This window comes from Hyla sarda, chromosome 12 (assembly GCF_029499605.1).
Source record: "Hyla sarda isolate aHylSar1 chromosome 12, aHylSar1.hap1, whole genome shotgun sequence".
NCBI lineage: Eukaryota > Metazoa > Chordata > Amphibia > Anura > Hylidae > Hyla > Hyla sarda.
In genome coordinates this window covers 52,411,818-52,426,723 of record NC_079200.1, presented here as the reverse complement: position 1 = coordinate 52,426,723, position 14,906 = coordinate 52,411,818, and the positions used below count along the sequence as shown (strand labels likewise).

Sequence of the window (14,906 nt, the reverse complement as noted above, 5' to 3'; positions counted from 1 at the left end):
TATAAATACTTTATATGCTATACCTTTTTTTTATAATTTATTTTTATATTATTTTATTTGTGGGAATATTTAGTAATAAATTAAAGATTTATCATACTTGACCTATTTATGGCTGAGAAGATCCCAAGGAAGGCAAAAAACTCTTGAGGAATAAGCCAATTGTCCTCAAAGGGGAAAAATTCCTTCCTGACCCCAAATATGGCGATCGGAACAAGTCCCAGGATCAGAGCCGATATCTACCCCTATCTGTTGTGTGTGTGTGTCTGTGTGTATGTGTCTATACTATCTATATATGTACCTGTGTGTATATTTCTATCTACCTGTATGTGTGTGATCCTAATGTATGTGTGATGATGTGTGATACTTACCGGCCTGTGCTGAGGTGTTACAAGCACAGGCCGCTCCTGGGTGCAGCACTCAGATGGTACAGAGCTCTGGGCCATGGGCTGATCTTACCATTCCCAGCTTGGAGCTATGAAAGAGAATCCTTCCAAGGGGTGAAGAGCTGTCTCTACCTCTGACCACCGCAGGTCTCCCTTCTTCAGAGCTGCCTCGAATGGTGTAAATGGCGGCTGTGCTCTCTTCTGCTCCAGTTCCTCCCAGTTGATGGTGGTGAAGAATGGATGGTCTCTGATGTTCCTGTTCACACCCAGCCGCTTCTCAGGATTCTTGTGCAGCAGTTGTTGGATCAGATGTTTCAGGTCAGCAGGGAGCCAAGATGGAATATTAGGCTTCTCTCTGGTGATGGAATCGTGAGCCATTTCTCTGTTGCAGCCAAAGTAGAATGGGGAACGTCCTGCTGACATCCGGGATACAACAATCCCCAGGCTCCACCAGTCAACCGCTGCATGGTAACTCTTCCTCTGGAGCACCTCTGGGGCCATGTAAAGTAATGTGCCCGTCACTCCTTGGATCTTGTTGGAGGAGGTGACGCCATCTTGGGCAAGTCCGAGGTCTATGATGCAGATGTGTCCATCTCGATCCAGCATGATGTTATCTGGCTTGATATCTCTGCAATTAAAGAAGAAAAAAGATTGATAAATAAAAAATAATAGTAAAATTATTCAAAATTCACTGATGGAAAGTTGGGTGGATTATTTACAATAAAGAAGGAAAAATGATTTTTTTTACAGCTCACCACTTAGATGTAACCGGTTAATGGGATGTCCAAGGGAGGTCTTGTGGATATTAAAAATGGATACTAGAATTCCCAATGGTCTTAAACTAGTACTCCGGCCCTAAGACATCTTATCCCATATCCAAAGAATAGGGGATAAGATGTCTGATCGCGGGGGTCCCACTGCTGCGGGGGTCCCATCTCGCATGCACCTTTGGGAGCTGCATGTAGCGCTGCAGCCTCCGAGTCTGCTGGGTCACGACTATGGGGCCGGAGTATTGTAATGTCCCAACTCCGCCCCCATCTGATGTCCCGCCCCGCCCCCACAATGCAAGTCTGTGGGAGGGGGGCGTGACATAATGTATTTCTATTAAACCTCCTCGCTGGATCTCTCTTGTGTGCTGCCTTTTTACTCCTGCCACTATACTACAGGATTTATAACATTAGTTCATATGGTGGGATTTATGTTATCTATGTATACTATTATTATCATTTAAATGATTATTAATATCATGGTATCCCATTATATTATACTTATCTATTGTTTATCTTTATTGTGTACACCCCTTGCAAAATGATGTTAGTCAATAAGGAGTTATTTTTTTTGTATCTTTGAAAGTGTTGGTGATTACACAGGTGCACAAACAAAAAGGTTTTTCTTTTTTCTTATATACTATTTATATCGTGTCGAGGGCCATTACTTTAAAACGTACCTGTCATTGTGCCAAAAAAATAAAAAATGTTACTCAGTACCTAATCCTGATAATAAACATATATAAATTTTATGTGTCTAGGACCTATATATCCCTAACAAGTAGCATTCATATCTTGCTCACTTCCTTTGTCTTCTTGCCTCTCACTGTGGATGAGGCATCTGCTCTGAGTCTGGGAGCAGCCTGGCAGTCTGCAAATCACTGCCCTCCTGTAACCCTTTCCTCTCTGGTTTCATGCTGTACATGTTACACAGAGAGGAAGATTATTGGAGTTTGCCTGCAGTATTCCTAAGACATTATGGTGAGTATATACAATATTAAATGTGTAAATATAAAAATAGATCTTTATAAATTAGTGCAAGAATTTCAACGATAAAAGCACAGTAGTTTTTATGCACATATGTTCTATCTGTTCCTAATAAAGCTGGATGCTAATCAACATAGCTGTTACTATATGTGTCATTCAGCTTTCACATACTCATGAATGTATGATCAGCCTCTTTGTCATTCAGGAGTCAGAAAAAAGCTTTGGGTGTTCAAGCATGCTGGGAGTCGTTGTTTTACAACAGCTGGAGCTTTAGTGTTTGTAAAGCACTGTGTTAGAGCAGTGGTGCCTTCAGCTGTTGCAAAACTACAAATTCGATCATGGGAGTTGTAGTTTCAGAACAGCTGAAGGCTGCAGTGGTGCAGCAGTGATCTCCTATACTGGATACCAACATGCTTTATGGTATTTAGTATGCTGCAAAATACAGAGTAGTCTGTCTGCATAAAGATAGATGACCTCTAGTAGCGGCTATGTTAATTTTTTATTTTTTAGTAAAATTTTTATTTTTTTAAAATAAATGTATTTTTAATAAAAGTCATTTTATCAGTAGTACTACAAAATATAAAAAGTTTTTTTAAATGACAGTGCCCCTTTAAGCCTTGAAAAAGACATCAGCGAATCGCGTTGGTTTTTATTTAATTTGTAGCCCACTGGACATTTCAATATATTCAAAATAAAGCTGGAAGATTTTTAACCCATACCTGAGTGCTGGATCTTCTCTGGTATTGGAGGCCTCTTTCCTATTCATTATTCACAACATGACAAGGAAGTTATACTTACCGGTGGACGACGTTCTGTCTGTGAAGGAAATGGAGGCCACATGCAATCTCTGCTGTGTAGAATCTTACTATTTCGATGTTTAGACTGCTGCACATTGTGAGTAAAGCCTCCAAGCTGCCGCCGGACAGGTACTCGGTGATGAAGAAGGCATGGTCCTGAGACTGCTGTGCAGCATACAGGTGACACAGGAACGGGCAGTCTCGGGCCAGCATGAGTATCCGTCGCTCTCTCTGTAGGATTGCTGCATTGTCCGCTGTTTTGGTGATACCTTTGATGGCGACGTAGTTGTTTCGGCCGGGGACTGATGCTAGGCCCACCTGAAAGAAAGCAAAGGGAGCAATTGAGCAAATGGAAGACTATGGGAAATATTATGTATTTCCAATACCACATAGGTTAATTTACAGAGTCATTACAACGAGAATATCTATGGAATCTCCAACCTAGCATAAATGTACGCCCTACAGCGTTAAGTGACTTTGAAGCGAGCACAGGAGCTGCGCTCATTTTATAGTGTCGAGTGTCAGCTACTATGAGCACCAGACACTCAACACTAGTGACTCCGGGATCAAATAATTAAATCGTACATTCTGGCTAATTCAGTTGGCTCTTCGGTCCGATCAGCTAAAATGGCAGAAGAGGGTCCCCTTACCTGCCTCCTGCCACATCACACTGCACAATGCTTTGCAATAGGCATAGCATTGTACATTGAAATCAGTCTAGTGATGGTAAATAAAAGTCATACCGATTTGGGTGAACTGGACCCCGTAATGCAAACTCGGTGTCCTGATGGTAGCCATGGCAACCAGAGAGAAAGTCCCCTAGTGGGACAGTTAAAAAGCTAAAAATGTAATAAACAAATAAATAAATAAATACATGTTAAAATAAACTGCACATATAAATATAAAATACATAAACATACACAAGTTACATTCTGCCCAAAATGAATTATGTGTTTAGTAAAAAAAATAAAAAAAAAAAAAAAAATATATATATATATATATATATATATATAGAGAGAGAGAGAGAGAGAGAGAGAGAGAGAGAGAGAGAGAGAGAGAGAGAGAGAGACACACATATTTAGTATGGCCACATTCGTAACAACCCAATAAATAAAATGTTCATGTTATTTAACACTAATGATGAACGCTATAAAAAATTGATTAAAAAAACTTGCCAAATGTACTGCTTTATGTTAATATCGCCTCTGTAAAACTAAAATAAAAAATCATCAAAATATGACATGTACCCAAAAGTAGTACCATAAAAATAAACCAATAAAAAAATGGCTCTCAGAAAATGGTGATTGGTAAACATAGTTTTTTTTGTAATCAAAAATTGTTTTTATAGTATAAATATAATAAAACATAAAATAAAGTTCGTAAATAAGGTATCACCATAATCGTATTGAGCTACAGAATCAAATAATCATGTAATTTATACTGCATGGTGAACACCGAAAAATAGTGGCTTTGAAAACCGCAACTTACCCTGCAAAAAACAAGCCCTCACACAACTGTATTGGGAAAAAAAAAGTTACAGTTACAGAATATAGTGACATACATGGGATAAACCATGAAAAAAGTATATAAATGAGGTATCACTGTAATCCTACAAACCACAGAATAAAGATAACATGCCTTTTATATTGTATTGGGAATGACAGTGAAAAACTAAATAAAAAAATAGTGTCAGAACAGATTTTTTTATTCATACCACCTAATAAAAAATTGCATAAAAGAGATCAGAGTGTTACGTGTACACCAAAATTGTACCAATGAAAACATCAATTTGTCTTGCAAAAATATTTTGGGACCCCAAGGCCTCTGTATCTTGATATGATGCCTATAAAATATCCCAAATAAAAGGAAAAAACTAAATCCAATAGGTGCTCCGTCATGTCTGAGGCCTGTGTGAGTCACGTAACGCTCTAGGGCCACATATGGGATATTTTTACCAGCTCAGGATGCAGGGCATACAGGTACGTTCCTTAACCCGAGTCCTTAAGGATTCAGGGCGTACATGTATGCCCTGAGTCCCTTTACCGGGGTTTAAAGCATTCTCATGAGCGGAGGACGCTTCAAACCCAGTGGGTCCCAACTGCTATCAGTTTTATTAATAAAAAGCGATCAAAAAGTCCCTTCAAAACAAAAATGGTACCAATAAAAATTACAGACCACGGCACAAAAATGAGCCCTCATATAGCCCCATATGCAGAAAAATAAAAAAGTTATAGGGGTCAAAATATGACAATTTTAAACATCCTAATTTTGGTGCATGTAGGTATAATTTTTTTTAAAGTAGTAAAATAAAATAAAACCTACATGTATTGGGTATCCTTGTAACCGTATGGACCTATAGAATAAAGATTAGGTGTATTTTTACCGAAAAGTGCACTGCATAGAATTGGAAGCCCTAATAAGTTGCAAAATGGCATTTTTTTATTTCACCCCACAAAAAAAAATGTTTTCCCTTGCAAATTATATTATAAAATAAGTGATGTCATTACAAGGTACAATTAGTGACACAAAAAACAAGCCCCTATATGAAGGAAAGAATTCAACGTGTTAGGATTTTTAGAAGTTCAGGAGGAAAAAACGAAATTGGAAAAATTATTCCTTAAAGGGGTACTCCAGTGGAAAACATTTTTTTAATTCAACTGGTGCCAGAAAGTTAAACAGATTTGTAAATTACTTCTATTTAAAAATTATAATCCTTCCAGTATTTATCAGCTGCTGTATGCTCCACAGGAAGTTCATTTCTTTTTAATTGATTTTCTGTCTGACCACAGTGCTCTCTGTTGACACCTCTGTCCATGTCAGGAACTGTCCAGAGCAGGATAGGTTTGCTATGGAGATTTGCTCCTGCTCTGGACAGTTCCTGACATAGACAAAGGTGTCAGCAGAGAGCCCTGTGGTGAGACAGAAAAGAAATTATAAAAGAAAAGAACTTCCTCTGTAGTATACAGCAGATGATAAGTACTGGAAGGATTAAGATGTTTAAATAGAAGAAATTTACAAATCTGTATAACTTTCTGGCACCAATTGATTAAAAAAATAAAATGTTTCCCACCAGAGTACCCCTTTAAGGTAAAAATGGCTAAGTCCTAAGGCTATCGTGGAACAGTATGTTCCATGCTGGGAGTAGGAGTACTACCTAAAAAAATGTAAAAAATAAAGAAAAAAAGTGAAAAACACACACAGACTACAGTTTTATTATTGTCAGCTACATTTTTAGGTCCCCATCCGCCCACATAAATTGATCCCTGTTTAAAAAGTAATAAAAATGTTGTTATAAAAAAGATACATTTCATTAGATACAATTTTTTCCTTCACTACTGTATCTTTTTTTTTGTGGTACCCTACGAAATTTTATTAAAAAAGGTATTTCCATCACTTTTTTGGATCGCTTAAGTCCAAAAAAGAATGAAAACTGCCTGCAAAAACGCCAAAGTTAAAACTAGTGTTGCTCGCGAATATTCGCAATGCGAATTTTATACGCGATTATCGCATATTTGCGAATTCACGAATATTCGCGAATATAGCACTATATATTCATAATTACGAATATATATATATTTTTTCACAGTACACATCACAGTGATCATCCCTCTCTGCTTCCAGCTTGTGTGGTGTAAAGAAGGCTCTAATACTACTGTGTGAGACTGGTGTGCGAATTTTCGCTTATACTAATTTTGTATATGCAAATTTTCGCATATGTTAATTTTCGCATACGCGAATCTTCGCATATGCGGAAATAAAACTAGAATATTACGATTATGCGATTATTCGCGAATATATGACGAATATTCATCCATATATTTGCGAATATTCGCGAATTCAAATATGGCCTATGCCGCTCAACACTAGTTAAAACCCCCATATGGTTTTTCTTGGCGTTTTTTCACTCTCATAGACTTCTATGGGAGAAAAACGCCACGATTTTGACAAAAAAAAATCGCCAGTGGCTCAACATGCTGCAAATCATGAGGATCTGACAAACGCCAAAAAAGAGTGAAAAAACGCCAAAAGCATAAAAAAAAAAAAACACCAAAGTGAAAAACACCAATTGGAATAAGAATTTTGCGATTTCTCATTGATTTACAGCTAACATTTGGCTGCAGCGTTTTTTGGCCGAAAAAACGCCATGCGGCAGAATTTACGTTTTTCTTGGCGTTTTCACAAAAAAAAAGCAGAAACTTAGCCTTAGGCTGCGATCGTCCTGTCTATAGCAGAGATGCAGAGTGGCTGTATACAGCGCTCACATCTCTGCTCTGTACTCCGGCCAGTGATATGAATAGAACATCATTCATATTTCCCTCAGAGCTGTGATTGGCTGCCACCATCCGGCTACAGCTCTTTGCGGAAAATATGAATGATGATCTATTCACATCACTGGCCGGAGTACAGAGCAGAGATGTGAGCGCTGTATAGAGCCGCTCTGCATCTCTACTATATTATGGACGATCGTTTCGGGTGTCAGGACTGACACCCGGGGCGATATGTCTATTAGTACAGGTACTACTACTCCCATAATGGAACAGTGTGTTCCATGCTGGGAGTAGTACTACCTAAAAAAAAAAAATAGAGAAAAAAGTGAAACACACACACACTATATTAAAAAATAATAAAAATATTGTTATAAAATATATACATTTCATTTAATAAAAATTTTCCATCACTGCTGCATCCTTTTTTTTTTTTTTCTTTTTTTTTGTGCTGAACAAATTTTTGGTACCAGAAAAAACTGCCAAGGTGCAATTTCCACACAAATGAAAAAAACGCAAGAAAAAACGCCAAAAAAAACCAGACGCAGGACATTGCACTGGCGCTTTTTCAGGCATTTTTTTCCAACCCAAAAGACGCAGCACAAAAAAACAAGAAGAAACTTAGCCTTAAGGTGTTAAATATGTCAGAACAAAATAGCATCTGTCAAAAAAAAATGATTACATTTTGAATTCCACTTCCACTTTGATTTAATTTCTGTGAAACAAACAGGGCTCGAGTCCTGCAGGAACGGCGTTCCTTTGTTTTTTCCACAGGAGGAATGCCGTCCCTGTTACTTTAGTCCTGCAGGACCGACCTCTCTGTTCTTACCCTCCCTCTGTCTCCTCCCCTGGCCCGGACTGCTAGATGCTGGAGGTGTAGGACCTGTGATGATGTCACCATCACATGTGGGGGCGGAGCTTAGCTGTGGAGGAGAGAAAAGATCATGGTTGAAGGACCTGTGTGATGCTGTGGAGGAGGCGGGGCTGAGCTGGAGGAGAGGTCACATGTCACATGTAATTACCTGGAAGGAGATTTGTTACAGTGTGCCACCCCAGTAGTAAGGAGATTACATGTGGAGGAGGTTTGTTACAGTGTCTCACCCCAGTAGTAAGGAGATTACATGTGGAGGAGGTTTGTTACAGTGTGTCATCCCAGTAGTAAGGATGTTACATGATGAGGAGGTTTGTTACAGTGTGTCACCCCAGTAGTAAGGAGATTACATGATGAGGAGGTTTGTTACAGTGTGTCACCCCAGTAGTAAGGAGATTACATAAGGAGGAGGTTTGTTACAGTGTGTCACCCCAGTAGTAAGGAGATTACATGAGGAGGAGGTTTGTTACAGTGTGTCACCCCAGTAGTAAGGAGATTACATGATGAGAGGGTTTGTTACAGTGTGCCACCCCAGTAGTAAGGAGATTACATGTGGAGGAGGTTTGTTACAGTGTCTCACCCCAGTAGTAAGGAGATTACATGTGGAGGAGGTTTGTTACAGTGTGTCATCCCAGTAGTAAGGATGTTACATGATGAGGAGGTTTGTTACAGTGTGTCACCCCAGTAGTAAGGAGATTACATGATGAGGAGGTTTGTTACAGTGTGTCACCCCAGTAGTAAGGAGATTACATAAGGAGGAGGTTTGTTACAGTGTGTCACCCCAGTAGTAAGGAGATTACATGAGGAGGAGGTTTGTTACAGTGTGTCACCCCAGTAGTAAGGAGATTACATGAGGAGGAGGTTTGTTGCAGTGTATCACCCCAGTAGTAAGGAGATTACATGAGGAGAGGGTTTGTTACAGTGTGTCACCCCAGGTGTAAGGAGATTACATCAGGAGGAGGTTTGTTACAGTGTGTCACCCAAGTAGTAAGGAGGTTACATGAGGAGGAGGTTTGTTACTGTGTGTCACCCCAGTAGTAAGGAGATTACATGAGAAGGAGGTTTGTTACTGTGTGTCACCCCAGTAGTAAGGAGATTACATGAGAAGGAGGTTTGTTACAGTGTGTCACCCCAGTAGTAAGGAGATTACATGAGGAGAGGGTTTGTTACAGTGTGTCACCCCAGTAGTAAGGAGATTACTTGAGGAGGAGGTTTGTTACAGTGTGTCACCCAAATAGTAAGGAGGTTACATGAGGAGGAGGTTTGTTACTGTGTGTCACCCCAGTAGTAAGGAGATTACATGAGAAGGAGGTTTGTTACTGTGTGTCACCCCAGTAGTAAGGAGATTACATGAGAAGGAGGTTTGTTACAGTGTGTCACCCCAGTAGTAAGGAGATTACATGAGGAGAGGGTTTGTTACAGTGTGTCACCCCAGTAGTAAGGAGATTACTTGAGGAGGAGGTTTGTTACAGTGTGTCACCCAAGTAGTAAGGAGGTTAAATGAGGAGGAGGTTTGTTACAGTGTGTCACCCCAGTAGTAAGAAGATTACATGAGGAGAGGGATTGTTTCAGTGTGTCACCCCAGTAGTAAGGAGATTACATGAGGAGGAGGTTTGTTACAGTGTGTCACCCCAGTAGTAAGGAGATTACATGAGGAGGAGGTTTGTTACAGTATGTCACCCCAGTAGTAAGGAAATTACATGATGGGGAGGTTTGTTACAGTGTGTCACACCAGTAGTAAGGAGATTACATGAGGAGGAGGTTTGTTACAGTGTGTTATCCTGATGATAGGGACATAAGGAGGTTTTTGTTACAGTGTATTATGAGAATGATAACCCCTTAAGAACATTGGGGGAGATGTATAAAGACCTGTGCAGAGGAAAAGTGGAGCAGTTGCCCATAGCAACCAATCAGATCGCTGCTTTCATTTAAAAAAATAAAATAAAGAAGCGATCTGATTGGTTGCTATGGGCAACTGGTCAACTTATCCTCTGCACAGGTTTTAATAAATCTCTCCCATTAGAGGTAAATATACATCTTGGTGCCCTGGTACTTAAAGGGGTACTCCTACCCTAGACATCTTATCCTCTATCCAAAGGGATAAGATGTCTGATCGCGGGGGTCCCGCTGCTGGGGACCCCCGCGATCTCGGCTGTGGCACCCCGCTGTCATCACTGCACAGAGCAAACTCGCTCTGTGCGTAATGACTGGCGATACAGGGGCCGGAGTATCATGACTTCACGGCTAATAGTCATTTTTATTACTTTGAGGGGTACAGTTCATATAATGAGTGGGTTCTAACACGTAGGCCCCTCAGATCCACTTCTGAACTGAATTGGTCTCTAAAAATATAAAATTTACAAAATTGTTGCCAAATTTCTAAACCCCGTCAATGTCCTAAAAAAGTAAAATAACATTTAACAAATGATGTCAACAAAGAGTAGACATAGATGCACATAAATACCTAATGTATGTGGCATAAATTATATATATAATCCTATATCTTTCTTACAAGTAAAGAATCTGGAATAAAAAAAAAAATCCTAACTTTTCACACAACTATTTCAGAGTATTTCACACAAAACTGCAGAATGTAGTTGCCCATAGCAACCAATCATATCACTTCTTTCATTTTGAAAAGGCCTTTGCAAAATAAAAAAAAAGTGATCTGATGGACGGGTTTTTATCAATCTCCCCTAAGGGAAAAAGAAAAAAAAAGAAAAAAAGAAAAGTATATATATATTTACTCAGTCAATGCAGCACTACTGAACCAAAAGTGCACAGTGCCAGCGCCCCCCGACCAGATCACAGTCCATGCAATAGAAGAAAATGGCGCAGCACTCGAAAAATGTAGAAAAAACTATGAATTTATTCCTTCATGTCCAACAAAAAAAGCCTTATGTTGTACATGAAGGAATAAATTCACAGTTTTTTCTACATTTCTACAATTTTTGAGTGCTGCGCCATTTTCTTCTATATATATATATATATATATATATATATATATAAAAGAAAACCAGGCAGATAAATAACAATGGGGAGATTTATCAAAACCTGTCCAGAGGAAAAGTTGCTGAGTTGCCCATAGCAACCAATCAGATCACTTCTTTCATTTTTTACAGGCCTTTTCAAAAATGAAAGAAGCGATCTGATTGGTTGCTATGGGCAACTCAGCAACTTTTCCACTAGACAGGTTTTACTAAATCTCCCCCAATGTATTTTCTAAATTTCTGTCAATAAATGTCCTACAAACTATACCATTAAACATTAAATTCTACAGAAACAAAGAAGACTTCCCAACAACAATCTCAAAAAAAGACATTATTTTATTAAATATACGTAAACAATACATCATAAAATACATAAATGAAGAGAAAAACAACAGAAAATCCCACAGGGCAGTGGTTGAATATACTGGTGCTCAGAGGTGTAACTTGTAGCTTCTGGGCCCCATCTGCCAATTATAATACTGGTCACTTATAGGGCAGATGTGCTTTGGGGTCCCGTTAGGCACCAGGGCCCCAGTATAATTACCTCTGCACTCCCTATAGCTTTGCCCTTGCTGGTGCTAAGTAAAAAAAAGTTTTACTCCCAAAAACTATATTATGGGGAGGAAAATCACCGACATTTATTTTCTGGCAATAATTTTACCAGACATAGAAAAATTATTATTAAGGTAACTAACTAGATAGGGATTACTCTCTAATACAGTCTAATACCCCTCTCTAGCAGACCAGATCTAATATGGGGACTTATTACAGTGCAGCGTTATATAAGGGCCCGATATCTGTCACACACAGGGATATAAACATTACTGGAGGTCTCTAGTGCTGCAGATATGTGATATATAAGAGTGATCATGGGGGCCGGTTATATACTGGACTGTCTGTTATTCACCCCATTATGTACAGCTATCCTCATGAGCATAAGGGCTGATAACAGAAAGCAATAGCCTACATTCAGCTGCACATTAAATACATATGAGATAAAATTACATTGATTGTCCATTCAACATAAAATAAACTTAAATAAACTTACCACTCCAAAGCTGCCCCTACCCAATACCTGATGGACAGTAAGGTGTTTGATGTTAAATTTGGGGTAGTTGATTGATGTTCCGGGGGCCTGACTGGTGCCTGGTCTTGGATCCTCATCCTCCAATACTCTGGCATCCTCTCCTCTCCTCTTCTTTTCCTCCTCCTCGATCTCCTTTTCCTTCTTCCTCTCCTCTCCTCTCTTCTCCTCCTCTTCTCTCTTCCTCTTCTTCCCTCTCTTCTCCTCCTCTTCGATCTCCTCTCCTCTCTTCCTCTTCTTCCCTCTCTTCCCCTCCTTGCTCTCATCTTCCTTCTTCCTCTCCTCTTCTCTCTTCTCCTCCTCCTCGTGCTCCTCTTCTCTCTTCCTCTTCGCTCCTCTCTCCTTCTCCACCTCCTCGCTCTCTTCTCTCTTCCTCTTCTTTCCTTTCTTCAGCTCCTCGCTCACCTCTTTCTTCTTCCTCTCATCTCCTCTCTCCTCCTCCTCCTCCTCGAGCTCCTCTTCTCTCTTCCTCTTCGCTCCTCTCTCCTTCTCCACCTCCTCGCTCTCTTCTCTCTTCCTCTTCTTTCCTCTCTTCAGCTCCTCGCCCACCTCTTTCTTCTTTCTCTCATCTCCTCTCTTCTCCTCCTCCTCGTCCTCCTCTTCTCTCTTCATCTTCTTTCCTCTCTCCTTCTCGCCATCTCCTCTTCCTCCAGTAGCCGCCATCTTTGGGATCCTATAGACGTCCGTCCGCTCGGTCCAACTGACAGTTGTGGGTAAACAACAACAACAGCCGTTGTCCAGGTGACATGTTGTCATAGCAACATCAGGTGGCACCTGCTGCAAGTGGTCCAGGGACCTGTGCATCCATATACACTGTAATGTGCGCATCATGGTGATAGCCTAGTGTCCAGAAGAATGGAGACATTCATGGCTGGTTCTTGTAGTGCTGTTTTATTAGTAGATGGAGCAGAGTGATGTGACTTTTATGTGCTGTATAGGTTGGCAGTGGTGCCCATAGACTCTGCTGGAAGGTTATAACAAGGGCGGTTGTGGGGGAATCCAAATGATCCTGGTGCAGGAATAACCAGATATTGTACCTGCTGTAATGGCTGGAATAATAAAGCCTTGTAAGGGCCTGTAATGTTCTGCTACATCCAATAAGTGGTCATCACCCACATACATTAGGTTGTAGGTCCATAGTCATTATTGTACAGTATATATGTCATGATACGGCTTCACCACCATTAGGACCTATTTTTTAAGCCGAGCAACATAAATTATTTTTGAGTGTCCAGTCTTAGTTATGGGAGAAGGATAAATTCTATATAAGATGTAGACAGGTTGACAATTGACTTTGCTGAACAATCTTCTTTACTAGGTCTCAGATAATAAATGCAAAGTTGTCCATGAACATTGTATGGTTGTCTTTATTTTACACCATAGACAGATTCTAAAAATGGGTAATCTCTAGGGTTTATCACCACCCAGGATTTACCAATATTTTCCAGAGAGGGTGTTACAGAGTTTGGAAAGTGTTCCTCTAATATTATCTAAGGATCACTATGAGGCACAGGAGAGGATTAAAGTGGAAACTCCAATATTTAAAATGATCATCTGTCCACAGGATCGGTAATAGCTAGCTTATTGGTAGGGATCTGACCAGAATGGAGGTCTCTTTTACCCTGTATGAATAGAGAGGAAGCTCACATAGTCATCCACCACAAGGGGTGATAGGAGAAAAATCCCCCCAAAATTTGTAACCCAATTAATACCTCATATGTGTATGTGAAGTGCTCGGCAAGCACAGTAGGGGGCTCAGAAGGGAAGGGGCAACAATGGGATTTTGGAGAGTGAGTTTTTCTGAAATGGTTTTTGAGGGGCATGTCACATTTAGGAAGCCCCTATGGTGCCAGAACAGCAAAAATAAAAATAAAATAAACCCCACATGGTATACTATTTTGGAAACTACACCCCTCAAGGCATGTAACAAGGGGTCCAGTGAGCCTTAATACCCCACAGGTGTTTGACGACTTTTCGTTAAAGTCGGATGTGTAAATGAAAAAAGAAAATTTTCAATAAAGAGCAGTTTTTTTTTCAAAATGTACCGTTCTTACAAAGGGTAATGGGAGAAAATGCCCCCCAATATTTGAAACCCTATATCTTCTGAGTATGGAAATACCCCATGTTAGGACGTAAAATGCTCTGCGGGCGAACTGCAATGCTCAGAAGAGAAGGAGTCACATTTGCCTCTTGGAAAGCAAATTTTGCTGAAATGGTTTTTGGGGGGCATGTCGCATTTAGGAAGCCCCTATTGTGCCAGAACAAAAAAAAACACATGGCATACTATTTTGGAAACTACACCCCTCAATGAAAAAATTTTTTTTTCACTAAAATGCAGATTTCCCCCCAAAATTTTACATTTTTACAAGGGGTAATAGGAGAAAATGCCCCCAAATTTTGTAACCCCATGTGCGTTTACAAAGTACCCCGTGGTGCCAGAACAGTGAACCCCCCACATGTGACCCCATTTTGGAAAATACACACCTCACAGAATTTAATAAGCGGTGCAGTGAGCATTTACACCCCACTGGCGTTTGACAGATCTTTGGAACAGTGGGCTGTGCAAATGAAAAATTACAATTTTCATTTTCATGGACCACTGTTCCAAAAATCTGTCAGACACCAGTGGGGCATAAATGCTCACTGCACCCCTTACAAAATTCCGTGAGGGGTGTCATTTCCAAAATGGGGTCACATGTGGGGGGGGCAGTCCATTGTTCTGGCACTATGGGGGCTTTGTAAACACGCGTAGCCTTCAATTC

General features: G+C 40.1%; 1 protein-coding gene across 3 annotated transcripts; it reads right to left on the bottom strand.

Annotated features, from left to right (window-relative positions):
• Positions 1–364: 364 nt before the first annotated feature.
• LOC130296351 (protein kinase C delta type-like) lies at positions 365–13,164 on the bottom strand. 3 transcript variants are annotated; one of them, XM_056547780.1, is made up of 4 exons: positions 12,109–13,164; positions 8,015–8,122; positions 2,936–3,252; positions 365–1,011 (listed from the first exon to the last, which is right to left on the bottom strand). In XM_056547780.1, the coding sequence occupies exons 1-4, from the start codon at positions 12,973–12,975 to the stop codon at positions 453–455; spliced, it is 1,851 nt and encodes a 616-aa protein (XP_056403755.1). In that variant the 5' UTR covers positions 12,976–13,164; the 3' UTR covers positions 365–452. The 3 variants fall into 3 exon arrangements, with proteins under 3 accessions (XP_056403755.1, XP_056403756.1, XP_056403757.1); XM_056547781.1 differs by lacking the exon at positions 8,015–8,122 and adding an exon at positions 3,678–3,773; XM_056547782.1 differs by lacking the exon at positions 8,015–8,122 and having other exon boundaries at positions 12,109–13,156.
• Between the last annotated feature and the right edge of the window lie 1,742 nt (positions 13,165–14,906).

Coding starts and splice junctions, on each gene's coding strand:
- LOC130296351 (XM_056547780.1), bottom strand. CDS start 12,975: ATGATGCGCACATTACAGTGTATATGGATGCACAGGTCCCTGGACCAC. Junction 8,123..12,108: donor GTAGGGGCAGCTTTGGAGTG/GTAAGTTTATTT, acceptor TCTCCTCCACAG/CTAAGCTCCGCCCCCACATG. Junction 3,253..8,014: donor GGGAGGGTAAGAACAGAGAG/GTCGGTCCTGCA, acceptor GCTTTCTTTCAG/GTGGGCCTAGCATCAGTCCC.